The following is a 27785-nucleotide window of genomic DNA, read 5'->3' as shown; positions in this document are numbered from 1 at the left end:
AAGGGAGGGGTAGTTTAACTTAATACATGAGTTTAACCATAAAGTGTTGCATAGTAACGTGACAATGATATTGACAACACTTTGAAAAGACATAATTCTGATTTTAAAAAGGGGGGATAACAGGATTAGCAAGATACTGTAAGAGTGTAAAGAAAACTAAAAAGGAATTTTGTAGCAAAGCATGCCAGAAAATCAGGAATCAGTTACAAAACAAGCTAATTAACATTCACACCTACACCCTAACGTCAGTTCACGATACATTTATAATAAAATTTTATAAGTATGTGTATATAGTATTTTTATAATCTATGTTATAATATAATATAATAAATGCATATGCCTACTTTTCAAACCCAGGCTTGTGATGAGCTGCCCCGGCTGCTAAGTCACAAACCCTGGATACCTGAAAAACTGAATCACCATACCAATCAAGATAAAGATGGCTTTAACTAGGGTTGAAAGACTACTGAGATTCTGAGAAAATGGGCAAGAAAAAGAACCCAGTATAAAGGTTACACACGGGGGTTATCAGCTATACCAGGAGTTGTCAAACGTATTGTGTAAAAGGCCAGATAATATATATTTTAGGTTTTGTGGGCCACAGAAGTTCTTTATCACAGACCCCCTGCTTATGGCATTTTATGAATTTAACTACTTCTGAAAATAAACATTTCTTAGGAAAAAAAGGTAAAGACAGAAGTTAGCTTCTCTCCTACTGCAACAAATTCCAAAAGCTGCCCAGAGTTTGTCTGTCTACATTTCCTTTGTAACCTCAACTAAGTTGTCATCAATGGGCCAACTACTGAGTACATGAAAACTACTAATATTTGTTAAATTGTACTTAGCAAACTCCTCCAAAGTTTTTATCCATTGGCAGGAATGGATAATGCCCCTCTTTTCCAGGAGACGCTCAACAGCAGCAAGACCTGGGTTGCAACTCTGGTCCCACTGCTTTGACAATTTACTTTACCTTTTCCTGCCACTTGCCTCATTTATAAAAGAAGTAGAAAAACAGTGGCTGTAACTGAGTTTTTAAAAGAACTTTAAATGAGAAAATTCATGCAAACTGCTTAGCATAATGCCTGGCACATTGTAAACCCTCAATATGTTAGTCATTATTATTGTTAAAACAAAGTATACAGTCTTCTGAAAAAAATCACAAATATTAGACTTAAATATCTTACTTGTAAGTGATATTAAATCCAGTCAAATTATAAGCAGCATCACTAAAAAAATGCAGCAGGGCATAACCTGATGTGGCAACGACCTCTGGGACAGTCTCGTTGCCATCTCTCTCAGGAACAATGAGGCCACTGAAATGAAAACACATGTCTTATAAAGGGAAGCATAATCACAGACACATCACATGGTGACAGAACACAAATTCAACTGGATTTCACCCTTGTAATTTAAAAAGCCACTTATAGGAAGAGGGCCAAATTCCTGTGATAAATGCACAGGAACAGATCTGAATCTTTTGCTAAGCTCTTCTCTATTCTAGGTTATATATATACATATATATATATATATATATGTGTGTGTATTTTTTTTTTTTTTTTTGCGGTACGCGGGTCTCTCACTGTTGTGGCCTCTCCCGTTGTGGAGCACAGGCTCCGGACGCGCAGGCTCAGCGGCCATGGCTCACGGGCCCAGCCGCTCCGTAGCATGTGGGATCTTCCCTGACCGGGGCACGAACCCGTGTCCCCTGCATCGGCAGGTGGACTCTCAACCACTGCGCCACCAGTGAAGCCCCTAGGTTATATTTTAAATGAGATTTGAAACCGACGACCCTATTCTTTTTTTTTTAAGTAAAACATTTTATAATACTCCTTTGAAAAACTGAGTAAACCTCCACAATCACAGAAAGTAACAAACTTTATGAGTTCATGGATATCAAACATATACCATTGAAAGACATGAAAAGTAAAAATAGAAATAAAAGTTTGATATACAAACATCCATCATCCCAATACTATTAGCATTCTGATGTACTTTCTTTGTTTAATTGATACCATGTTACATATCATATTCTATTTTACAGGTAATATACCATAAGCATTTCTATGTCTCTAAGAGCTCCCTCAGAACTTTTAGAACCTTACTCAGAGCTCAGCCCACAACAGTATCTGTTGGGTGTCTACAAAGAGAAAGAATTACCGAGTCAAAGGGTCTAAATGATGGCTTTAAGGCTCTTAATCCATATACCAATTTGCTTTCCAGAAGAGAGATGGTGACTTGAAATCCCACCGATAGAGAATGAAAGGGTCCATCCCACCTAACCCCGCCAACAAGTAGAATTACCAGTCCTACTTTAGTTTTGCTAATTTAATATGTGAAAGTGATTTTTTTAACCTGTGGTTTTGAGCTTCTCTTATACTCCTGAGGTTAATCATTTTTCCTATGTTTACTTGCATCTTTTGCTTTTCTTCATATGCTCCTATCTTTTGCCCAGTTATTGTTCAGTACCACCATCATCTCACTCAGTTAAAGCCTAACTCCTTACCAGGCCCTGTGCAATCTGTTCCACACACACAATCCCATCCAATGAACAAACGTCTCATGTATTACAGATGGTCCCCGACTTACAATGGTTCGACTTACAATTTTTTGACTTACAGTTTTTTGACCTACAATTTTTTGACTTTACAATGGTACAAAAGGGATACACATTCAGTAGAAACTGTACTTAGAATTTTGACCTTTTCCCAGGCTAGCGATATGCTGTTGATACTCTCTCACGATGCTGGGCACCAGCACAAAGCTGTAGCTCCCAGTCAGCCACACGATCACAAGGGTAAACAACCAATACATGTACAACCACTCTGTACCCAGACAACCTTTCTGTTTTTCACTTCCAGTACAGTATTCAAAATTACATGAGATATTCAACATTATAAAATAGGCTTTGTGTTAGATGACTTTGCCCAACTGTAGGCTAATGTAAGTGTTCTGAGCACATTTAAGGTGGGCTAGGCTAAGCTATGATGTTCGGTAGGTGAGGTGTATTAAATGCATTTCAACTTACAATATTTTTAACATACAATGGGTTTATCAGGACATAACCCCATCATAAGCCAAGGAAGATCTGTACTCTCTTCCTTTCACTGGCTCAACCCCAGCCACACGGGCCTCTTTTCTTTCCTAAAGCACATACTTTTGGGCTGATGACTATCTCAAATGCTCATTCATTATGACCTAGCAATTCTATTTCTTAGTAGAAGAAACACTTGCTCACATACACAAATATATAAGAATCCTCACCGCAGCACTATTCAGAATGAGAACAGGTTGAAAACCACCTAAATGGTCATCTGGGAGCTGGATGAATGAGTCATTACATACGTTAGGTCTGCAGGACTGATAAGGCGCTCATCAAGGCATTCTGATGAGTAGGAATAAAAACAAGCTGCAAGACGATGGGCCTAGTATATGTGTACATTTATGTGTATTTATACAAGTGCATATAAAAATGAGTGGAAGAGCATATAAGCAGGGTGTGAGGAGGAAGAAGGGATGGGATTTTCATTCAACAAGTTTTTAATATGCAGGCAGAACTAGGGGTTGCAAAACGGTGAAGCATTTTCTACTATGCATTCAACTAACAAATACTAAGTACTTACTACAAGTGAGGCACTGTTCTAGGTACCAGGAATACAACAGTGAAGACGTCTCTGCCTTTACTGGAGTTCATGCCAGAGAAAGAATAAGCCTAGATACGAACCCCCAACCCCTGGCCCACAGGTGTGTATATATAATGCCAGGTAGAGGTAAATACTATGAAGGGAAATAAAACAGAGTAAAAGAACAGAAAGTGCTACTTTAGAAAGGGCATTTAGGGAAGGACTCTTGGAAGAAATGACATTTGATCATAGACCTAAATGAAGGTTTCAACCATCATCATGCTTTCATCAGTTTTATATACCAGAATCCCCTAAAATGATGAGGGGTAAGTACTTGCAAGAGCAGGGCCACCAAGAAACACGTATGTCAAAAGCAATCTTGCCGTAAGAAATACTGGCACAGTAAAGGACTGGGGGACTCAGTCACATGTAGGACACTCTTTGTTATCTTAGCATGAGCTTCAGGGTCAGAGACGTGAGCTCCAATTCTTGTTCCACAAGCCTGTGCATGTCACTGACATCTCTGAGCCTTAGCTTCCTCAAAAGCACAATGAAAGAAATCCTATCTACCTCACAGCAATGTAATGAGAAACTGTTAAAGCATGTGAAGGGCTTAAATAGCATCTCACACTAGTAGGTGCTCAATAAGAGATAGCTAATGGTATTTATTATTTATATGGTGGGGACATTTAAATGTATAGAACGAATGGCAGAATGGGTGGAGGGAGAAAGAATGGAGAGTCAGAAGGAGTGGGAGGGCCACCTGCACTAGATGACCACGTTGCTGGAGAAAGGGGATCAGCTTCCCTACTGTCAGAGAGACTTAGGCATTTGCTTCTTTTCACTTCAAAAACTTGTGACAGCTTCAGAATGTGCTTTTTCCCAGTGTGAAAATAAAACAACTGGTTTATGACAAAAATAAACTTTGTACAGAATAAATGAATATAAACCTCAACCCAGTGTGCAAGGCAATAGAAAGTGTGTGAGTGAGAAAGTGATGCTGCAGGCTTGCCGTTCAACTGTCACCCTGAGCTGCCTCCACCACCCTGCCCCCTGCCCCTAGGCAGGTAAATAAATGCAGGCTCAGTTTAGGCTGCAGCCAGCTGTTCAACTTGAGAAAATCAAGAACTGCTTGCCCTGGGGTTCTTCATAATCTTATATTGTAAACACAGAGTACCATTGTTTAGAACCATTTCTGAAAATCGCTGAACTAAAGATACTGTCTTAATTCAACATAACTGTCCCAGACAGATATAGGCTCTCTGAACACACCTGGGGCACAGTCTGACTTTCCCAACTACACTATGTTAAGTTTACATAGTTGGCAAATCCTCAGTTTGACACACCTCTCTCCTTGCAAAACTATACACGCAAGGACAGGCAGATGTGGAAGGTAAGCCAGATTTTTAAAGTCAGGGTTAGGAGCCTGGGGATGGGTCCAAACAGCATCTATACTTCTGAGTGGTGAAGGAGGGTCCACAGCCACAAAAGAGGTGCCTGCCTTTGATTACCTGCCACAAACTGACCACGATTTCCATGGGGTGCTGGACAGGCTGACTCCCACTTTCACAAGACCTCCTCTAACAGCTCTGCATCACAGCCTAAACAAATGTCTCACCAGTATTTGACTTTCTTAAAAATAACAACAAAAACCTCTAGAAGGAATAAGAATTTCCTCAGAGAGGAAAACTATTCTCCCTGCTCTATCACCACTACCACCTCTGCATCTCCCTACCAACAGATCTGAGCAGAGCGAGCAGGTACTCCACAAAGGTGCTGCACTTATGCATTTGTTGAAGTGAATGCACCACAAAGTCATAATGTTGTGCAGCTGGAAGAGACTTGCTCTAGTGGTTCTCAAATTTGTCCAGTAATGGAACTCTGTTTGTTAAACAAATTTTATTCAGAATTTCAGCATATAAAAGATAATGTGATCAACCAGTTCAGAGTCAAATTAAACTTCATGGACTGCAATACACCCAGAGAAAACACAGTACAACACCTTCATTTTAGGCTTCAGAAGATGAGGACTAGAGTGCTTAAATGAACTATTCAGACTCATGCAGAGCCTTGGGCAGAACGCAGATTAAAAGTCCAAATCTTCTGAATCCTGTGTGGCTCTCTTTTTCTTTATTTGGCTGAACTATCTGCCGCCAGGCTCACTCCACTCTGGGCCCCCAGCACATCACCACTGGGTTGATTCCTCTATCCAAAGTCCTCCTGACCCAACAGCACTCCTCAGCTCCCCATCTTGTGACATTGCCTTATGACCTGAACAGTTATTTTCAAATTCTTCCGCACATCAATGCTTCAGGGGTTCTGTGTTTCAGGTAAATTTCAATTATTAAACATACATTATCTCACTATGATTTTAGAAAATGCACACTCAATTATGTCATAGGTTAAATTTTAACACAATCAATGCATTAATTTATACATTTCAGTAAATAAACTTTTTTATAGAAGCTTAAAAATCCTCCTGTTGTCTGTACATATACTGTGGCTTCTCTCAAAAGTCACTGACTAAAACAGTTATACCCTTCTGCTTGTTTTGTGGTTGCTGTTGGTTCACATGTCTGCTCATTAAATACACAGTCTGGGTGAACTACAGGGTTATGCATACCCTCTTGGCAGATGTTCCCACAGGGCTATTGGCAAGCTGATTCAAAGTGCCTGGCACATAAAGAGAGGACTCCATGAGTTTTGATTAACAAATGCAGTATCAAGTAAACCTCCAACAAGTACTATTATCATGATAACATCATACTACAGATAGTTTTTGTGCTGTGTTAAAGTTTGGGGTGCCTCTTGCTATAAGACAAGGTATGAGTCAAATTCTGGCATAAAGATGTATATGCCCAACATGTAGCCAATATTTTGATGCTTAGCATGGCCTATCCACGCTGTTCTTTGGCCCTCTAAGTGAATCTCTAAAACCCAGAAAATGGCCTTGGTTCTCAGTTCAAGGACATGTTGCAGAGATTTCTAAGCCAAAGGGAGTGGAGAAATACAAGGGCACATTAGTTCCCTGATCTCAGCTGTCCTTTGCCTCCTCATGTTCTGTTCACTCTCTGTTATCTCCTCACCTACAAGAGACATCAACCAGCCCCATGTGAGGAATACAAAAAATATTTGTTAAATTGATTTCTTTTAAAGTCAGGGAAATCAAATATTTGAGGGAAAGAAATCCAGAAAGTCAGCTGACAACTATGACTCTCTAAGGATACGCATTTTAGAAAAAATATATTTAAAAAATCCTCTATCAAGTAAAAGGAAGAAAAATAAAACAGTTTTGAATTTGCATGTGGTCAAAAATATAATAAACAACACAGCTACTTACTGTTAATAAAAAGTAAAATGTCAAAACAATTCAGAGCACCCCATGTATTTGGTGTTAAGCTGTTTAACAACAAACACAGAATATACTGTAGAAAAAAAATCACAACACGTAACTGGAATGTTCCTCATTCTCCACAGGTAACCACTGTTCATTTTATGTATACTCTTCCAAAACTTTTCCCTCACCCATATTAAGGTATATACATAATTACACATCACACACACACACACACACACACACACACACACACACACAGAGCTATATCTGAATTCAACAAATAACTCCTGAATGCCTATGCAATGAAGAACACAACAAGGATCAAGATAAACATGGTTCCTGATTTAATTTTTCACAGAAATAATATATTCGATATATTGCTCACAAAACATTTTTAGATGTAAACTTCACCACCACCACAAGAAGTAGGTAAATTTGATACTACTATCACAACTTTATAGATCAGGAAACTAAAAAGAGAGGTCAAGTATTCTGCCCAAAAACTCACCCAGAAGCTACAGGAAACCAAGTTAGGACTAGCACACAAGTGATAGGACTCCATAACTAGTACTCTTTCCATGAAGTAAATGTTTTAAGTGATAAAAAAGGAGAATCCAGTAAGAATACAATCTAGGAGATACATAAATGCAGAAATCAAACAATGGTTAACCAGTATTTATATGACTGAGCTTACCTAAAGGCAGCAACTAGAGGTGCGTAAATTGAGTCCCCATCATAAACATATAAATGGTCCCAACTACACTCTGTAGCAAAATGATTGAAACGAAGTCTCATTATTCTATTTGGCCTGAAAAGAACAGAAAAAAGTAATTTATAATAATCATAATCACTATAAAACATTTGAGAAAAAAATATAGATTTTTAAAGAATTTATATATAAAGAAGAAATTAATAGTATGTAATCAGTACTCCTTCACTTGTCAAAGATTTCCTTAGTACTTTCTATGTGCTAGAGACCACTAAATATGCAATGGTAAACAAAATAGACATGGTCTATGCATCTTTGGGCCTTATAGTCTATACAGTGGCCATTCTTTACCAATCCATCAGCCTTTCTTATTCAACTTAAGATTTCATACTACATCATTTTACAAACACACCTGCCAATCCTCTAAACTCACCTGCCCCTCTGCCTTTTCATGGAACTCCCTGGAAGAAGCCCTGGTATAGAGAAAACCAAGCCATGCTGGAGAAAGTCACAACATTGGGTAGGCTGGTTCCAATACTGGTGCTTCGATTCTGCCAGCAGTCCTACTACTAGTTCTCAATTTCTATTTCAGACCACCCAGTCCCACCTCCCTGCTTATGCTCAGCACTCAGACAAAAATTTCTCAAATTCCCACTTTCTAAAATAGATACATCTACCTACTTTTCCTTCCATCTCTCAAATATTTAACATCTCCGTCTCATCTGAAACTTCCAAGTCCAGACTTAAATCTCTTTAAGTATCACATATTGTACAAAAAACAACAAAACACAAAAAACTTTAAATCCCAACTCTCCTTCCAGCTACTATCAGACCTATCCCTTTCTCCTCTGAAACTCCTCAGGAGACTTCGGTTTTCTCCATTTCCTCACATCCCACTCACCTTTTCACTCTCCAACCTGGCTTTAGGCCAAAGACTCTACTCCAAAAGTTCTTGGTAATATCAACACCATCTATATACTGGTGATTCCTAACTATATGTCTCCAGCCTGAACCTTTCATCTACCCCATACTTCTTGTCTAACCAAACAATTAAATAAATACATAAACAAGTTAACTCACATGGTGATGAATACTGGGAAGAAATTAAAGGAATGTGATGTAGTAGTACAACAGGTGGTGGGGAGATACCCCAGAAAGTTTTGGAAAAGATCAGAATGGCGAGAGATAAGCCATGTGAAAAGTCTGGGGGGACAATGTTTCAGGCAGATAGAATAACAGTCTTAAAGTTTTAGACTTTAGAAGTTGATGTGTCCAAGCAACGTGAAGAAAATCAGCATGTCTGAAACATAGCAAACAGAAGGAATAAGATAAGAAGTGAGTGAGAGGTGGGCAAGGGGCAAAGGTAAAAACCGGAGGCCAATTTCAAGGCTATTACAGTGGCCCAGGAAAGAGAGGATGGCTGGTGGTTCTTAAAATAACTGTAGAGTTGAAGATGAAGAGGATTGGGGAGATATTCTTGAGGGGAAAACTGATAGAACTTACTGACAGGCTGAATATGTGGATAAGGAAACGGAGGATTTGAAGTTTTTTGCTTAGTTTTATGCTTAGGCTGAGGTGGAGCAGCCACTGACAGCACACTCAGAGCAACAGTGGAGAAGGACATCAGATGGGAGTGAACTGGTAGAAAGGGCAAGGGCAGACAGCTCCTTAGAGCAGCAGTTCTCAGAGTATGGTCCACACAATGCCAGGGTCCCTGAGGCCCTTTTAGGAGGTCCAAGAGGTAAAAACTATGGTTATTTAGACTTGGATATCTGGTAGATATTCTCTTGAAAATGAACAAAGCAAGCCTGTATTTGTTGCCAAAGAAAATATAAGCTTTCAAGCAATAATGAGTTTTGGAAAATTTGTACCTACCACCCAGATACAACTTCCCAATACTTAAAATTTTCTGATGAGATTGATGGTGATTTTTAACTACGGTGATGTTTTAAATTTCATATAATGAAATATATCGACATCTGGAAGACCTGCATAATTCAGTGAACCAATATTTTCCGAATGTTACAAAATCATGCATGGGTTAAAGATCTATTTAAAGTACAAGAAAACCAATTAAAAAATTTTTTTTTATTTTTGGCCATGCCACACGGCATGTGGTATCTTAGTTCCCTGACCAGGGATCGAACCCATGCCCTCTGCAGTGGAAGCGTGGAGTCTTAACCATTGGACCGCCAGGGAAGTCCCATAGAAAACCAGTTTTAACTTAACAAGTTCTAAAAGTTCATTAGGATCATTTCAGATTCCACACTGCAATTCAGTTTTAAGAAATTACCACTTGTCCAGTTTTGGTCCAGTCTTCTAAGACTGTCCACAATTATTTTAAAGGGTTATTAATGGTTGCAATGCGAGTGAATGCATGTGACACTTTCTGCAAGAAGCTTTTAAGAAGCAGGTCTGCTTTCTCCGTACTTCCTCCTTCCCCTCCTGCTGGCTGCAGTTAGCCAACAGTGAAGCTAATGAATGAATGGCAGAGCTTGGGTCCTACTACCAATGGGAAGAAAGCTGCCTGCTGACCAGGAACACCTGCCTTGGAACTGTTATGTGAGGAAGAAATAAACTTCCATATGTTAAATCACTAAAAATAGTAAATAAATAAATAAGTAGGCCTATTAAAATCTCTTCCCTTCCCTACTACATATTCAAGTGAAGTCTAATCTTCTTCATATACCTCAACCATAATAAAATATTGTAACAGTTTTTTAACTATTACAACTGAAAATATACAAATTTCTGGTGTGTATAATTCATTTGCAAATCAACACAGAAGTTTTTTTCAATTAACATTGAAGATTAAGAAAAATAAGAAAATCAAATTCACTTGTCAAAGTAAAGGTTACCAAATAAAAAATATTTTAAGTTGCCACAGATTGTTAATTTTACATGTTGGAAAAGTAATCTCACAATGAGCTCTATCCTGAAGAAAAAAAAAAAAAAAACTTAGCCATTACTACTTACTGTCCTTCAATGAGCCATGTGCACTTTGTTTTATATTTATAATTTCCAGGTCCATCTGTTATAAACCCAGAAGATCCAGTTAGTCTGTAATTCAAAAAATAAAAAAATTTAAATGCATCAAAATTTCATATATTAATAATATCTTTCTTAATTCTCAATACAATCCAAGTGGGTACACTGATGCATACTATGACCAGAAGAAAAAGACTGGATAGTTATACACAGATTACACAAATCTGGATGAAACAAATTCATGCCATATACTTAAGAAAAGGGGATACAAATACATTAAAAACAACAGGAATGAACAAAAACATACATCTTTCTAGCTGAGATGGGAAAATCACACTTTGTTTCCATACAAATGGCCACAAGAAGTTAGTTATAAATATCAGTTGGTTTTTAAAAAACAAGGCCACACAGTTACCATTACAAGTAAAATGTGTAAATACAATAAGTAACGCTGTGGCCAGCATAACTATGATGCGCAAGCACATCAATCCACAACACACAACAGACCCACCACAGCTATTTAGTTGCTTCTTCTGAAGTGGCAATCTACCACACTCTGTGAGCAGTGCACATCAGCACCTGACTTCCCACACACATGCCAAGCTTGAAGTTTATCAATATTTTTAGGTCTTGCCAATATGACAGGTACATCTTAGTATCTCATTAATATTTTTACTAGTACTAACCCTAATGTATGAAGATTCTCATGTGTTTGGTCATTTGCATTTTCTCCTTTGCAAATTAAGACTCAATATTCTTTACTCACTTTGCTACCAAGTTATCTTTTTCAAAATAATGTTTAAGAGCGCTATTTATATTAAGAAGCTCCCATTTGTATGGTAAATGTACTATAAACATATTTTCTCAGTTTATGTCTAGTATATATTGTAGAAATATATACTAGAAATGTAGAAATTTTTAATATTTAACAATGCTATTTCTTTCCTCTTTGCTGTTTCCAGATCACTTTTCCTCCCTCTTCCATCAACAATGTCAGCCTTTCTGAAACAAATGCTCTCTTCTGGATCTGCCTCCCTTACTTTCTGAGTTATCTACTGACATCCCAATTACTCCTCTCCACCCACTCCAGATATCAGCATCTAGCTCACTGCCTTCCATTCAGCCACATCCAAGATGTCCCATCCAAAGCCCAGCCTCTCCATTTCTTAACTTCACCATTAACAATTTTTTCCTCTACCCCACTCTAGTTACCCACTCTTTTCAGCCCTGCTGTTAGGAGTGAAAACTCTACCATAAAATCTCCATTTAAAGCGACCTACACTGAACACCATCTCTGCTCTCTCTACTTCATTTAGCCTAATTCCCCCTCTCCAATGAATCTTCAGCCCCGACCTCCAATCCACACAACTATCACTTCTTTATGTTCATCACTCACACATTTCACTTTCTCACTTACCTAGGTATGATTCCAGGGTCCATCACAATTATCATCCCCTGCAAATCTCTTGACTTCTTTGCATTCTCTCTCTCTCTGCTGTACTTGCCTGATATAAATGTCTCTGTGTCTTACTCCCCAACATCCATTCCATTCCCAAAATATTAGTCTAAGCCAATCATGGTTTCCTATGCCCCTTGCCAATTAGAAATGTGTATTAGTTAAGATTAAGTTCTAATGCAACTGACAGAAGAACCTAAATAGTAATGGCTTTAACCAAGATATAAAGCCCTGGGCTTCCCTGGTGGCGCAGTGGTTGAGAGTCCACCTGCCAATGCAGGGGACACGGGTTCGTGCCCCGGTCCGGGAAGATCCCACATGCCGCAGAGCGGCTAGGCCCGTGAGCCATGGCTGCTGGGCATGCGCGTCCGGAGCCTGTGCTCCGCAACGGTAGAGGCCACAACAGTGAGAGGCCTGCGTACTGGGAAAAAAAAAAAAAGATATAAAGTCCAAACATAAGCAACCTGGAGCACATAAAGCATTTCTATGCTCATCAGGGAGCTAATTAATGTTCTGCCATCTTGTTGCTCCGTCATCCTCAACATGTGCTTCCACCTCATAATCCAAGATGGCTGCACAAACTCCAGTTATTATTTCCATATTCTACACAGTAGGAAGGAGTTGAAAGAAAACAAGGTACATACCCCTGCCCTCTAAGTCAAACATGACAATTCAACTTACCCCCTAGCCAAAAATTAGACATACCTAAATGTACAGGGAGGCTGAGAAATATAGCCATTATCCCAGATGACCATATACTCTGTGAAAAATCAGGACTCTTTACTAATGAAGAGAAGACTACTACTTCTGTCACAGCATGTAATCTAATCTTAGATGTGACGGGAAGTCTGATGGAGGGTTTCTAGGAAATATTTCCTCATTCCTAGCTACGACACCTAGATCTCCTCTTCAATAAGACTTGTTGCCAGCTGCAGAAATGAGTGTGGTCAACAGACAGCATCCAGCTGTCAGTTCCATTGGAGCTGCCTTGCCCTAGGTCATGCCCTTCCCAGCACAGCCCACACAGAGTGGGTATAAAGGCTGGGCATTTTTCAGTCTAACATGGGACAACTCTGGCAGGCAATCCTTACTCCAGAACTCTCCTTTGTCAGGCCTGCATTGAAGCTCAACTTCTTCCTTTGCCCAGTTCTGCTTCCTGCCCCTTCCTCTCACAGATGCTATAATTAACTTGTACCCCAAACTCCATTTCAGAAAATGCTTCCAAGAAACCCAGCCTATGACAGACAGACATCCAAAGAGACCATCCTTCTTCCTCTGGACTTTGCTATGTTTGGATTTTACTTCAGCCATCACGCTATGAGTCTAAACACAAAGCCAACACCAAGGATGACAAATCAAAGGAGTGCCAAGGTCCCTGAAGAGCCACACCAAACAGCCACAGAGACCACCCCAGGTTTACAGGTAAATAAATTTCCCAGTAGTTCAAACAGTTTTGTGGCTTTCTACTATGCTTCTTTTGTTTCTAAGAATTTCTACAGACTTCACATGGACATGTTCAGATATTTGCAAATCTGCATCCCTTTTGGAGAAAATATAGGTCAATTTTGAATATTTACTTCATATCTTTAAACATACACATTTACATAATTTTACAGGTAGTGAATAGATATGATCAGACAGGCTTTTTTGGGTCAACTAAAGGACAATTCTCCCTTGTCCACTGATCTCCCCAAGCACTCCACCCCTTCTTCCCACCAAGATAAACATTTAACAGAATTTCCATCCTGTTCCGCTGATCTATATTTCTGGTTTTGTGCCAATACCATACTGTTTTTTTAATGGTAACATTTATATATATATATTTTTTAGTTTATTATTTATTTTTGACTGTGTTGGGTCTTCGTTGCTGCACGCAGGCTTCTCATTGAGGTGGCTTCTCCTGCTGCGGAGCACAGGCTCCAGGCACATGGGCTTCAATAGTTGTGGCACACGGGCTCAGCAGTTGTGGCTCACGGGCTCTAGAGCACAGGATCAGTAGTTGTGGTGCACGGGCCCAGCTGCTCTGTGGCATGTGGGATCCTCCTGGACCAGGGCTCAAACCCGTGTCCCCTGCATTGGCAGGCAGATTCTTAACCACTGTGATACCAGGGAAGTCCCCATACTGTTTTGATTACTGTAGCTTTGTTGTATAGTCAGAAGTCATGGAGCCTGATTCCTCCATCTCTGTCTTTCTTTCTCAAGATTGCTTTGGCTATTTGGGGTCTTTTGTGTCTCCATACAAATTTTAAGATTTTTTGTTCTACTTCTGTGAAAAATGTCATTGGTAATTTGATAGGGATTGCAATGAATCTGTAGATCACCTTGGGTAGTATAGTCATTTTGACAATATCGATTTTCCCAATCCAAGAACATGGTATATCTTTCTGTCTGTGTCATCTTTGATTTCTTTCTTCACTGTCCTATAGTTTTTGGAGTACAGGTCTTTTGTCTCCTTAGATAGGTTTATTCCTAGGTATTTTACACTTTTTGATGCAATGGTAAATAGGATTGTTTCTGTAATTTCTCTTTCTGGTCTTTCCTTGTTAGTGTATAGAAATGCAAGAGATTTCTGTGTATTAATTTTGCATCCTGCAACTTTACCAAATTCATTGATGAACTCTAGTAGTTTTCTGGTAGCATCTTTAGGATTTTCTATGTATAGTATCATATCATCTGCCAACAATGAATTTTATTTCTTCTTTTCCAATTTGGATTCCCTTTATTTCTTTTTCTTCTCTGATCACCGTGGCTAGGACTTCCAAAACTATGCTGAATAGAAGTGGCAAGGGTGGACATCTTTGTCTTGTTCCTGATTTTAGAGAAAATGCTTTCACCTTTTCACCATTGAGTATGATGTTAGCTGTAGGTGTGTCATACATGGCCTTTATTATGTTGAGATATGTTCCCTCTATTACAACTTTCTGGAGAGTTTTTATCATAAGTCGGTGTTGAATTTTGTCCAAACCTTTTCCTGCATCTACTGAGATGATCATATGGTTTTTATTCTTCAATTTGTTGATGTAATGTATCACAATGACTGATTTGCGGATATTGAAAAATCCTTGCATCCCTGGGCTATATCCCACTTGATCATGGTGTACAATTGTTTGAATGTACTGTTGGATTTGGTTTGCTTGTATTCTTTTGAGGATTTCTGTGTCTATGTTCAGCAGTGATATTGGCCTGTAATTTTTTGTGTGGTATCTTTGTCTGGTTTTGGTATCAGAGTGATGGTGGTCTCATAGAATGAATTTGGGAGTGTTCCTTCCTCTGTGATTTTTGGCAATAGTCTAAGAAGGATAGGTGTTAACTCTTCTCTAAATGTTTGATAGAATTTGCCTGTGAAGCCATCTGGTCACGGACTTTTGTTTGTTGGAAGTTTTGTTTGCTGGAAGTTTTGTTTGCTGGAAATTTTTAGATCACAGTTTCAATTTCAGTACTTGTGATTGGTCTATTCATGTTTTCTATTTCTTCCATGTTCAGTCTTGGAAGATTATACCTAAGAATTTGTCCATTTCTTCTAGGTTGTCCATTTTATTGGTTGCTTATGATCCTTTGTATTTCTGTGGTGTCATTTGTATTTGAGACCTCTCCCTCCTTTTCTTGATGAGTCTGGCTAAAGGTTTATCAATTTTGTTTACCTTTTCAAAGAACCAACTTTTAGTTTCATTGATCTTTTCTATTGCTTTCTTCATCTCTATTTCATTTATTTCTGCTCTGATCTTTATGAATTCTTTCCTTTTACTAACTTTGGGTTTTGTTTGTTCTTCTTTCTCTATTTGCTTTAGGTATAAGGTTAGATTATTTAAGATTTTTCTTGTTTCCTGAGGTAAGACTGTATTGCTATAAATTTGCCTCTTAGAACTGCTTTTGCTGCATCCCATAGGTTTTGGATCGCCCTGCTTTCATTTTCATTTGTCCCTAGGTATTTTTTGATTTACTCTGATTTCCTCAGTGATCCATTGGTTTTTTAGTAACACTCTTTAGCCTCCACATGTTTGTGTTTTTTCGGTTTTTTTCTTATGGTTGATTTCCACTCTCATAGTGTGTGGTCAGAAAAGATGTTTACTATGATTTCAATTTTCTTAAATTTACCAAGGTTCACTCTGTGGCCCAGCATGTGATCAATCCAGGTGAATGTTCCACGTGCACTTGAGAAGAATGTGTATTCTGCTGCTTTTGGATGGAATGCTCTATAAATATCAATTAAGTCCATCTGGTCTAATGTGTCATTTAAGGCCTGTGTTTCATTACTGATTTCCTGTCTGGATGATCTGTCCACTGATGAAACTGGGGTGTTAAAGTCCCCCACTATTATTGTGTTACTGTCAATTTCTCCTTTTGTGGATGTTAGTATTTGCCTTATATATTGAGGTGCTCTTATATTGGGTGCATATATATTTACAATTGTTATATCTTCTCCTTGGATCATTATGTAGTGTCCTTTGCCTCTTATAACATTCTTTATTTTAAAGTTTTTGTCTGAAATGAGTATTGCTACTCCAACTTTCATTCCTGTTTGTGTGTAATACACTTTCCATCCCCTCACTTTCAGTCCATAGATCCGAAATGGGTCTCTTGTAGACAGTAAGAGTCTTGTTTTTGTATCCATTCATCCAGTCCATGTCTTTGGATGGAGCATTTAATCCTTTTACATTTAAGGTTATTATCAATATGTATGTTCTTACTGCCATTTTGTTAATTGTTTTGGGTTTGTTTTTGTAGGTCTTTTTTCTTCCCTTCCTCTCTTGTTCTCTTCTCTTTGATTTGATGACTAACTTCAGTGTTGTGTTTAGATTCTTTTTTCTGTTTTGTGTGTGTATCTATTGTAGATGTTTGGTTTGTGGTTACCATGAGGTTTTGATATAGCAGCCTATATAAACGAGATGTTTTAAGTTGCTAGTCTTTTAATTTCAAATGTATTTCCAGTATCCTGCATTTGTTCTCTCCTCTTCTCACAATTGCTGGTTTTGATATCATATTTGTGTGCAGATGATTTCTTACCTTTACATATGTTTGCCTTTACCGGTGGGCTTTTTCCATTTGTAATTTTCTTGTTTCTAGTTGTGGCCTATTCTTTTCCGCCTAGAGAAGTTCCTTTAGCATTTGTTGCAAAGCTGTTGTGGTGGTGCTGAATTCTCTTACCTTTTGGTTGTTTGTGTGACAGCCTTGCTGGGTAGAGTATTCTTGGTTGTAGGTTCTTCCCTTTTATCACTTTAAATATATCGTGCCACTCCCTTCTGGCCTGCAGAGTTTCTGCTGAGAAATCAGCTGATGACCTTATGGGAATTCCCTCGTACATTATTTGTTGCTTTCCCCTTGTTGCTTTTAATATTTTTTGTCTTTAATTTTTGTCAATTTGATTACTATGTGTCTCAGTGTGTTCCTCCTTGGGTTTATCCTGCCTGGGACACTATGTGCTTCCTGGACTTGGGTGACTATTTCCTTTCCCATGTTAGGGACATTTTCAACTATTATCTCTTCAAATATTTTCTCAGGTCCTTTCTCTCTCTCTCTTCTCTTTCTGGGACCCCTAAAATGAGAATGTTGGTGTGTTTAATATTGTCCCAGAGGTCTCTTAGACTGTCCTCATTTCTTTTCATTCTTTTTTCTTTATTCTGTTCCATGGCAGTGATTTCCACCATTCTGTCTTCCAGCTCACTTATCCATTCTTCTGCCTCAGTTATTCTGCTATTGATTCCTTCAAGTGTATTTTTCATTTCAGTTATTGTATTGTTCTTCTGTTTGTATGTTTAGTTCTTCTAGGTTTTTTTAAACATTTCTTGTATCTTCTCCATCTGTGTCTCCATTTTTTTCCCCACGGTCTTGGATCATCTTTACTATCATTACTCCAAATTCTTTTTCAGGTAGATTGCCTATCTCTGCTTCACTTAGTTGTTCTTCTGGGCTTTCCTCTTGTTCCGTCATCTGGATATATTCCTCTGCTGTCTCGTTTTGTGTGACTTTCTGTGATTGTGATTTCCATTCTGCAGATGGCAAAGTTGTAGTTCTTCTTGCTTCTGCTGTCTGCCCCGTGTTGGATGACGCTAAGAGGCTTGTGCAGGCTTCTTGGTGGGAGGGACTGGTAGCTGCCCAATGGGTCTTGGGAGCTGGGTCTTGTTCCTCCGGTGGGCAAGGCCATGCCAGGGGGTGTGTTTATTGGGCAGCTGTTTATTCAGGAAGACTTTAAGCAACCTGTCTGCTGATGGGTGGGGCTGTGTTCCCACCCTGCTGGTTGTTTGGCCTGAGGCATTCCAGTACTGGAGGCTACAGGCTGTTGAGTGGGGCCAGGTCGTAGTGAGAAAATGGCAGTCTCCAAGAGGGCTCACGCCTATGAGTCCTACCCAGAACTGCCCCTGCCAATGTTCTTGTCCTCTCAGCAAGTCACAGCCACTCCCTGCCGCCTCTGCAGGAATCCCTCCAATACTGTCAGGTAAGTCTGGCCCAGTCTCTCATGAGGTCACTGCTTTTTTCCCTGGGTTCTGGTGCGCACCAGATCCTGTGTATGCCCTCCAAGTGTGGAGTTTCAGTTTCCCCCACTTCTGTGGAATTCCTGTGATCAAACCCCGCTGGCCTTCAAAGCTAGATTATCTGGGGGCTCCTCCTCCCGTTGCCAGGCTGCCAGGCTGGGGAGCCTGATGTGGGGCTCGGAACTTTCACCCCTGTGGTATAATTATTTTTATAATTATTTTCCAGTTTGTGGGTTGCCCACCTGGCACGTATGGGATTTGATTTTATTGTGATTGCATCCCTCCTACCATCTTGTTCTGGCTTCTTCTTTGTCTTTGGATGTAGGGTATCTTTTTTGATAGACTCCAAAATTTTTTTGTCAGGGGTTGTTCAGCAGTAAGCCATGATTTTGGTTTTTCCATGAGAAGGGGGGAGGTCATGTCCTTCTACTCCACCATAGGTCCTGGAAAGCACATGGCACACCTGGGGGCCACAGTGAGGTCAAGGGTAGAGAGCAAAAGTTTGTTTCTTCTGAACAGGACGTGGTTAGGTTTTGTTTCTCAACCTAGTCTGACAGTTTTACTGACACAGTATAATCTATTCACATTTAGAATAATGACTGCTATACTGATTTGACTCCTTCCAACCAAATTTTTACATCAACCTTAATGAGGAGTAATTTATATATAATAAAATGCAGCCAACATAAATGTACAATTTGTTAAGTTTTGACAAATTTATACACATATAAAACCCCAAAACAAGATATAAAACAGTTCTGTCACCCCCCAAAGTTCCCTCAGACCTCTTTGCAGGCACTCCTTCTCAACACTGATCTTGTTTCTATCATTGCAGACCTGATTTATAGAACCTGATTTTATAGAACCTGATTTAATGGAATCATGCAGAGACACTTTTGTGCCTTGCTTCTTTCGATCAGCATGTTTCTGAGTACAGTGTGTATCAATAGTTTGTTCCTTCCTATTGCTGTGTGGTATTCTACTGTATGAATATACCACAACACGTCTATCCATTTTCCTGTTGATAGACACTTGGATTATGTAGTTATAGATGCTTATGAACAAAGCTGCTAAGAACACTTGTGCACAAGCCTTTGTGTGGACATTTCTCTTGGATACAAACATAAAAAAGGAATAATTGGATCAAAGTATAGATATACACGTAAATTTAAAGAAACTGCCAAATTGTTTCCTAAGTGGTTATACCGTCTTACACTTCCATCATCTAGGTATAAATCTTCTCTGCTCTCAGGTCTCCCAGTATTCCCACAGCCTCAGCAATATACCCCTTCAGCAATATATTGGACTGTGCAACTCCAAGATGAACATGTTTTTCTTAACAGCTCAGATATCAGGATGCATTGTAAAACCAATGGCAGTTCGTAGTTTAAATGTTTTTTCTTTCTTAGAAGTACATAAGGGTGCATTTTACACTCAATAGTATCTTAATAAACTGCAGTTATACATATGGCAAACCCTAAACCTGACTGAATCCAACTCTCTGCTTACTCTGTATATGAAACCAAGCAGCTAAATAAGGCTAGTGACACAACACTGTGCTGACTGGTCTCACTTTACATTTATAAACACATATCTCAAGTAGGTTCCAAGCACTGTGGGACAATCAATCCTTTCATTTCCCTGGCCAATTCTCTTATACCTTATTATCTTTCACCTTTCCAAACCCTCTTCCCTCTCTTCAATTTTAGCTGACGATCAATTGATTACTTCACTTGTTTCACATCTATTTACCACCAGTGGAATGTAAATTTCATGACAGCAAGGACCTTTGTCTGCTTTGTTCATTATTTCTAGTGCCTAGAAGTGTGTCTGGCATCCTAATGACACAAAGTGAATAGCTGTGGAAAGAAGAAATAAATCAGGAGAGACCTATATTTTCTTACCATTACTAAATGCAGGTACTTTGCCTTAACCCTAGTTACAATGGATAGGGTCACACCCTCTACCTGGGTGCAGAATTCTAAAACTCTACTCAATCAAGGGCCTCACCAGAACAAACCTAATTCTAAACCCCATGCTATACTTTTTCTATCTACTGGATAAGCCTAAGACTAGCTGCTGGATTCCCTTCTTAAAAAACAAACTCCCTTCTCATGTTCTCAAGCTATTCCCTACTTTTTTTTTTTTTTTTTTTTTTACTTTTACAACAAAGGTCTTCTTAAGAATTATCTACTGTTGGGAATTCCCTGAGGTCCAGTGGTTAGGACTTCATGCTTTCACTACCAAGGGTGTGGGTTCAATCCCTGGTATGGGAAATAAGATCCTGCAAGCTGCACAGCGCAGCCAAAAAAACCCCCAAACAAACCAAAAAACAAACAAAGAAAAAACCATAAAGAATTATCTACTCTTGCTGACAATACTCTTACCTTGTAATTTCTTAACCCCATTCCAATGGGGTCTAACCCTCACCCCTCCTCTGAAATCCTTCTGTTAAGGGATAGAGGAGTAAATTCTCAGATCCCTTCTTACTTCACTCTCTTACACATCTGAAGTAGCTGATGACTCCCTCTTTATTTTTTTTTTTGCATTTAATCTTTTGTTTTCTTCCAATTTTATTGAGATAATTGACATACAGCACTACCTAAGTTTAAGGTGTATAGTATAATGATTTGACCTACATACTTCATGAAATGATTATCACAATAAATTTAGTGAACATCCATCATCTCATATAGATACAATATTAAAGAAATAGAAAACAAAGTTTTTCCTTGTGATGAGAACACTTAGGATTTAGTCTCTTAACAACTCTCATATATAACATACAGCAGTGTTAATTAAATGTATCATGTACATCCTTAGTACTTCCTTATCTTATAACTAGAATTTTGTACCTTTTGACTACTTTCATTCAATTCCCCCTCCCCCCACCCCCTGCCTCTGGTAACCACAAATCTGATCTCTTTTTCTGTTTGTTTCTGAAGTATAATCGACCTACAACACTATGTTAGTTCCTGTTACACAACATAGTGTTTTAATACTTCTATACATGTCAAAATTATCACAATGATAAGTCCAGGTACAATATGTCATCATACAAAGATATTACATAGTTATTGGCTATAGTCACCACGCTGTACATTTCATACCTGTGATTCATTTGCAACTCTAAGTTTGTGCCTCTTAATCTCCACTTATTTCTCTCCTCCTCCACTCCCCTCCCCTCTAGCAACCACCTGTTTGTCCTCTGTATATACAACTCTATTTGTTTTGTTTTTTAGATTCCACATGTAAGTGAACTCATACAGTATTTGTCTTTCTCTTATTTCACTTAGCATAATATGCTCTAGGTCCATCCACGTTGTCACAAATGGCAAGATTTCATTCTTTTTCCAGCTGAGTAATATTCCATTGCATTTATACACCACAGCTTTATCCATTCATCTATTGATGGGCACTTAGGTTGCTTCCATATATTGGCTATTGTAAATAATGCTGCAGTGAACATAGGGATATATATATGTATCTTTTCTAATTGGTGTTTTCTTTTCTTTGGATAAAATACCCAGAAGAGGAGTTGCTGGATCATATGGTGGCTCTTTTTAATTCTTGAGGAATCTTCATACTGTTTTCCATAGTGGCTGCACCAATTTACATTGCCACCAACAGTGCACAGGGTTCCCTTTTCTCCACATCCTCACCAATTCTTGTTATTTGTTGTCTTTTTGAAAATAGCCATTCTGAATGGTATGAGGTGGTATCTCATTGTGATTCTGATTTGCATTTACCTGATGATTAGTGATGTTGAGCATCTTTTCATGTGCTGTTGGCCATCTGTACGTTTTCCTTGGAAAAATGTCTGTTCAGATCCTCTGCCCATTTTTTAGTCAGGTTGTTTCTTTGTTTTTTCATATTGAGCTGTATGAGTTCTTTGTATATTTTAGATATTAACCTCATATTGAAAATACCATTTGCAAATACCTTCTCTCACTCAGTAGGTGGCCTTTTTGTTTTGTTGACAGTTTCCTTCACTGTGCAAAAGATATTTAGTTTGATGTAGTCCCATTTGTTTATTTTTGCTTTTGTTTCCCTTGCCTGAGGAGACATATCCAAAAAAACTAAGAGTGATGTCAAAGAGCATACTGCCTATGTTTTCTTGTAGAAGTTTTATGGTTTCATGTCTTATATTTAAGTCTTTAATTCATTTTGAATTTATTTTTGTGCATGGTGTGAGAGTAGTCCAGTTTGATTCTTTTGCATGTAGCTATCCAGTTTTCACAATACCATTTATTCAAGAGGCTGTCTTTTCCCCATTGTATATTCTTGCTTCCTTTATCATAGATAATTGCCCATATAAGTGTGAACTCACTTCTGGGCTCTGTATTCTGTTCCACTGATGTATATGTCTGTTTTTGTTCCAGTACCATACTGTTTTGATTACTGTAGCTTCGTAATATAGTTCGAAATCAGGGCGCCTCCCTCTTTCTTAAAACACTTTCTCCACTTGGTTTCCCAAACCCTACACTCTGGACTCACAGGCAGCTTCTTCTCAGTCCCCTTTAGTAAGTCCAACTGCTTATCCCAATATCTAAATGTAGGAATGCCCCAAGGCTCCAACCTCAGTCTGCTTCTCTACCTAAATTCACTGGGTAAGTGATCTCAAACTGTCTCAAAGCCTTAAGTACCAACTGCATATATTTTTTACAACGAAACTATCATCTCTATGATTGGAACACCATTCTCCTGGTTATCCCAGGCAAAAACTATGAACAATACAGGCATATTATCTGTAAAAAAAATTACTATTTTATTTTCTTCTAACATTTTAATTATATTTTGTTATCTTCTTGTCTTATTACAACTGGTTAAGATCTCCATTATTACACTGAAAAGAACTGGTAATGGTAAGTATCCCTGTCTTGTTCCCAATCTCAGGTGAAAGCTTTCAATATTTCACCCTACAGTGTGATATTTACCCTAAATTCTTTGTATGACGTCTTCACCAGATTAAGGAAGTAATTTTCTATTTTTTCTTTCTTTCTTTTTTTAAATTTATTTGGCTACACCAGGTCTTAGTTGCAGCACGTGGGATCTTCGTTGCCACATGCTGGATCTTCGTTGCAGCATGTGGCATCTTTAGTTGTGGCATGTGGTATCTTTTAGTTACGGCATGTGGGATTTTTAGTTGCAGCATTGGGATCTTTTAGTTGTGGCATGCGGGCTCTCAGTTGCAGCACACAGGATCTAGTTCCCTGACCAGGGATCTCCCTGACCAGGGATCAAACCCGGGCCCCCTGCATTGGGAGTGCAGAGTCTTAACCACCAGACTACCAGGGAAGTCCCTATTCTTTAAACTAAAGATTTTCTTTTTTACCACTAATGAGTACTGAACTCTATTTTCTTTTTAAAAAACTGTCCATCTAATGAAACGATCATTTGGTTTTTCTCCTTTATTCTGTTAAATCGACCTTGAATTTCTCAAATCTAAGAAACCCAAAGTTGGGTTCAATTTGGTCATGATTCTTTTTATATTTTGCTGGATACAGTTTGCAAATATTTTTTTAAATTTTTTTTAATATGTTTGTAAGTTAGACTGACCTGCTGCTTTCCTTCTTTGTCAGGTTTTGGTAACAAACATATGCTAGCTGCATAAAAACAATGGATTTCACCTCTCTTCCTATGTTCTAGAAGAGTCTGTGTAAGATCGGTCCTATAAAAGTTTGCAAGAATTCACTATTGAAGTCATCTGGGCCTGGAGTTGTCTTTTTAGTAAATTAGTTTTACTAGAGTTTACCACTCCATTTAAATTTTTCAAATTTATTGGAATAAACTTGTTAATAATATCCTCGTATGATTTTTCCAATGTCTGTAGGATCTATAGTGATGGCCCCTTTATCATCACTGATATCAGTAATTTCTGTTTCTTTTTCTCTTTATCAATCTCTCTAGCAGTTTATCAATTTTACTAGTCTTTTAATGCTTACCTTTGTTAAGCCTCTGTATTGCATAGGTTTTATATTAATTTTTCTCTTATCTATATTATTTCATTCCCATGGCTTTATATTTTGTAGTGCTTTTTCTATTTTCTTGAGTTGGTAACTTAGATCACTGATTCAATCTTTCTTCTTTTTTAATGTATGCATTTAAAGCTGTAACTTTCATTCTCAGCATGGTACTAGTGGTATCCCAAAGCTTTGAGATAAAATATTTTCATTACCATCCAGTTTGAAATATTTTCAAATTACTGGGGTGGTTTCTTCTTCGATTCATGAACATTAGAAGAGTACAGTAACTGTATAGTGCAGTATTCTCTATATGTCAATTAGGCCAAGTGTTTTCAAATCTTTCTTCTGTTAGTTACTGAGAGAGGAGTATTAAAGTATTTTTAATATCAATGGATGTAAAAAAGCAGGAAGAAAATCTGACGAGGAGCAGGATATGTGCATGGTCTTAAAGCGTCTCCTCACATATTGCTTAACGGTTGCAAGGAGGAATTAGTGGAAAAATAAGACAGTATCTCAAACAGGAAAATAAAATATAAAAAATAAGGGACAGATAGGCATTGTATGCCTCCACATGTGATACCGTGAGAAGGATACCTCCCCACCTAAGCAGCATCCCAGCCAAGGATGCATAACTTGAATCTAACCATGAGGAAACATGAAACAAAAGCAAAATTTTAAAAAGTGAATAAAACCGGGGGGCTGTATTTATGAAAAAATGCCAATATCATTAAAAACAACAAAGAACAACAAAGAAAGGCAGTAGAAATGTTTTAGATCAGGAGCTGGCAAACTATAGTCCTTGGGCAAAATCCAGCCTGCCATTTGTTCATGAAAATCTTATTGGAACACAGCCACAATCTTTTGCACACTTACTGGCAATGGCTGCTCAGTGCTACAATAGCAGAAGTGAGCAGTTGTGATCGAGACAAAGCCAAAAATACTTACTATTTGGTCCTTTACAGAAAAGGTGTGCTGACCCTTGTTCCAGATTAAGGCAGGCTCAAGAGACATGACAATCAGATGCAATACCTAACCCTAGACTGGATCTTGTACTGGAGGCAGGGAAATGACAGAAAGGTCATTATTCGGTCAGTTGACAATGGGGAGTACAAACAGTAGATAAAAGCATTATATCAATGTCAGACTTACTGATGGTGAAAACTATACCTTAAGACTTAAATCTTACGTCTCTTAATCACTATTCTTAGAAAATACATGCTAAAGTATTTTAAAGGGTCAAGAGCCATGATACATACATACACATATACACACACACACACACACACACACACAGCTTATTCTCAAGTGCTTCAAGGAAATAAACTGTGTATGCGAGTGTGTTTGTGTGTGTGAGACAGAGACACACATACAGAGAGAGGGAATGATCAGGTATTTTTCACCCCTTTGTCTCTCTGTATTTCTGTCCAGTTATTTTATTCCTATATATTTTGCAACCCACTGATTTTCTCTTCATCTGTGTCTAAGGTTCCTAAAATCAGTAAATGTATTTTCAGTTTCCACTAATTTCTTTTCTATACTTTCTAATTCTCTGATGAAATTGCTCATCTTGTCACTTAAATTCTTAAAAATAGTTATTATTTATCTCAAAGCCTGTTTCTAATCATTACGACTGCTGGCTTCCTGGTGTGTGTGTGCCTCCACTAATGTCCTTTTCCTGTTCCAAGAGCCAATCCAGAATCCTACACTGCATTTAGTTATTATGTCTTCTTAGTCTCCCTGACCCTCTTTTTTTTAAATAATTTAAATTTTAGTTGAAATAATAGATTCACATGCAGTTAGAAAAAATACAGTGATTCCTTGTACACTTTAACCAATTTCCTCAAATAGTAACACTTTTCCAAAACTACAGTATAATGTCACAACCATAATACTGACATTGATAAATCAATCTTATTCAGATTTCCACAATTTTACTTATGTGTGTACATGTATGTGTGTTTGTGTAAGTTCTGTACAATTTTGTCACCTGTGTAGACTCATGTATCCACCACCACAGTCAAGATATGCACAGTTCCAAAAATACATGGATTCCTCATATTGCCCTTTAATAACCACACACACCTGCCTCCCACATCTTCCTCACACACTCACTATCCTTAATCCCTGCCAATGTTTAATCTGTTGTTTTTATCTTTATGTAATGTCTCTCTTTGTCTCTGGCAATTTTCTATACTCTAAAATCTAATCTATAAAATATTAATAAAGCCATTCCTGCTCTTTTTAAAAGTAATGTTTATATGGTATAATTTTTCCATTCTTTTACTTTCTACCTACTACATTGTTGAATTTGAAGTGACTTTCCCAGAAGCAGTATATAACTTGGTCACGTTTTTTCATCACTACTGATATGTTAAGGCTTAAGTCTCCACTCTATCTGTTGTTTTATATTTGTTTTCTCTGGATCTCATTCTTCTGTTTCTCTCTTTTGCCTTCCTGTGGGTCATCTGAACATTTTTAAAGATTTTACCTTGACTTATGTATACTGTTTTTATCTTTTTGTATAGTTTTCTCAGTGGTTACTCTAGGTATTAGAATATACATATGTGATTTATAATAATCTTTTTTAAAAATAAATTTATTTTATTTATTTTTGGCTGTATTGGGTCTTCATTGCTGCACACAGGCTTTCTATAGTTGCGGCGAGCGGGGGCTACTCTTCGTTGCAGTGCACAGGCTTCTCATCGCAGTCGTTTCTCACGTTGTGGAGCACAGGCTCTAGACAGGTGGGCTTCAGTAGTTGTAGCATGCAGGCTCAGTAGTTGTGGCTCGTGGGCTTTAGAGCACAGGCTCAGTAGTTGTGGCGCATGGGCTTAGCTGCTCTGCGGCATGTGGGATCTTCCAAGACCAGGGCTCAAACCCATGTCCCCTGCACTGGCAGGCAGATTCTTAACCACTGCACCACGAGGGAAGCCCAAAAATCTTCTAGTAATAACGTTTTACCACTTTGAGTGGAGTATGGAAACCTCACTTCCATTTAGGTCCTTTATCTTTACTACCATCATATTTAGTATCAAAGGGTTTTATGTTTTTGATTCAATCATCAATGACTGCTAAAATTCAGGAGGAAAAGGAGAGTCTATTATTGTATGCGTCGATATTTCTACTCTCTCCATCATCTCTTTCCTGACGCTCCACGATTCGTTCCTTTATTGTTTCTTTAGGTCTGCTAGCAACAACTTCTTTTAGTTTTTCATCACCTGAGAATGTTTTATTTCCCT

At 38.3% G+C, this 27785-nt stretch overlaps 1 protein-coding gene across 5 annotated transcripts in view; it reads right to left on the bottom strand.

Annotated features, from left to right (window-relative positions):
* The window catches only part of ATRN (attractin), a 176384-nt gene that overhangs the window by 116948 nt on the left and 31651 nt on the right, over nt 1-27785 (bottom strand). For all 5 annotated transcript variants that reach the window (XM_079944490.1, XM_079944494.1, XM_079944491.1 and 2 more), the window contains exons 2-4: nt 10643-10726; nt 7652-7765; nt 1185-1313 (exon numbers count right to left, since the gene is read on the bottom strand). In XM_079944490.1, the coding sequence (XP_079800616.1) occupies nt 1185-1313; nt 7652-7765; nt 10643-10726 (327 nt within the window). The remainder of the gene's footprint in view (nt 1-1184; nt 1314-7651; nt 7766-10642; nt 10727-27785) is intronic.

The sequence above is a fragment of the Stenella coeruleoalba genome (assembly GCF_951394435.1).
Source record: "Stenella coeruleoalba genome assembly, chromosome: 15".
Classification (NCBI taxonomy): domain Eukaryota; kingdom Metazoa; phylum Chordata; class Mammalia; order Artiodactyla; family Delphinidae; genus Stenella; species Stenella coeruleoalba.
This window is presented reverse-complemented; position numbering and strand designations above follow the sequence as displayed.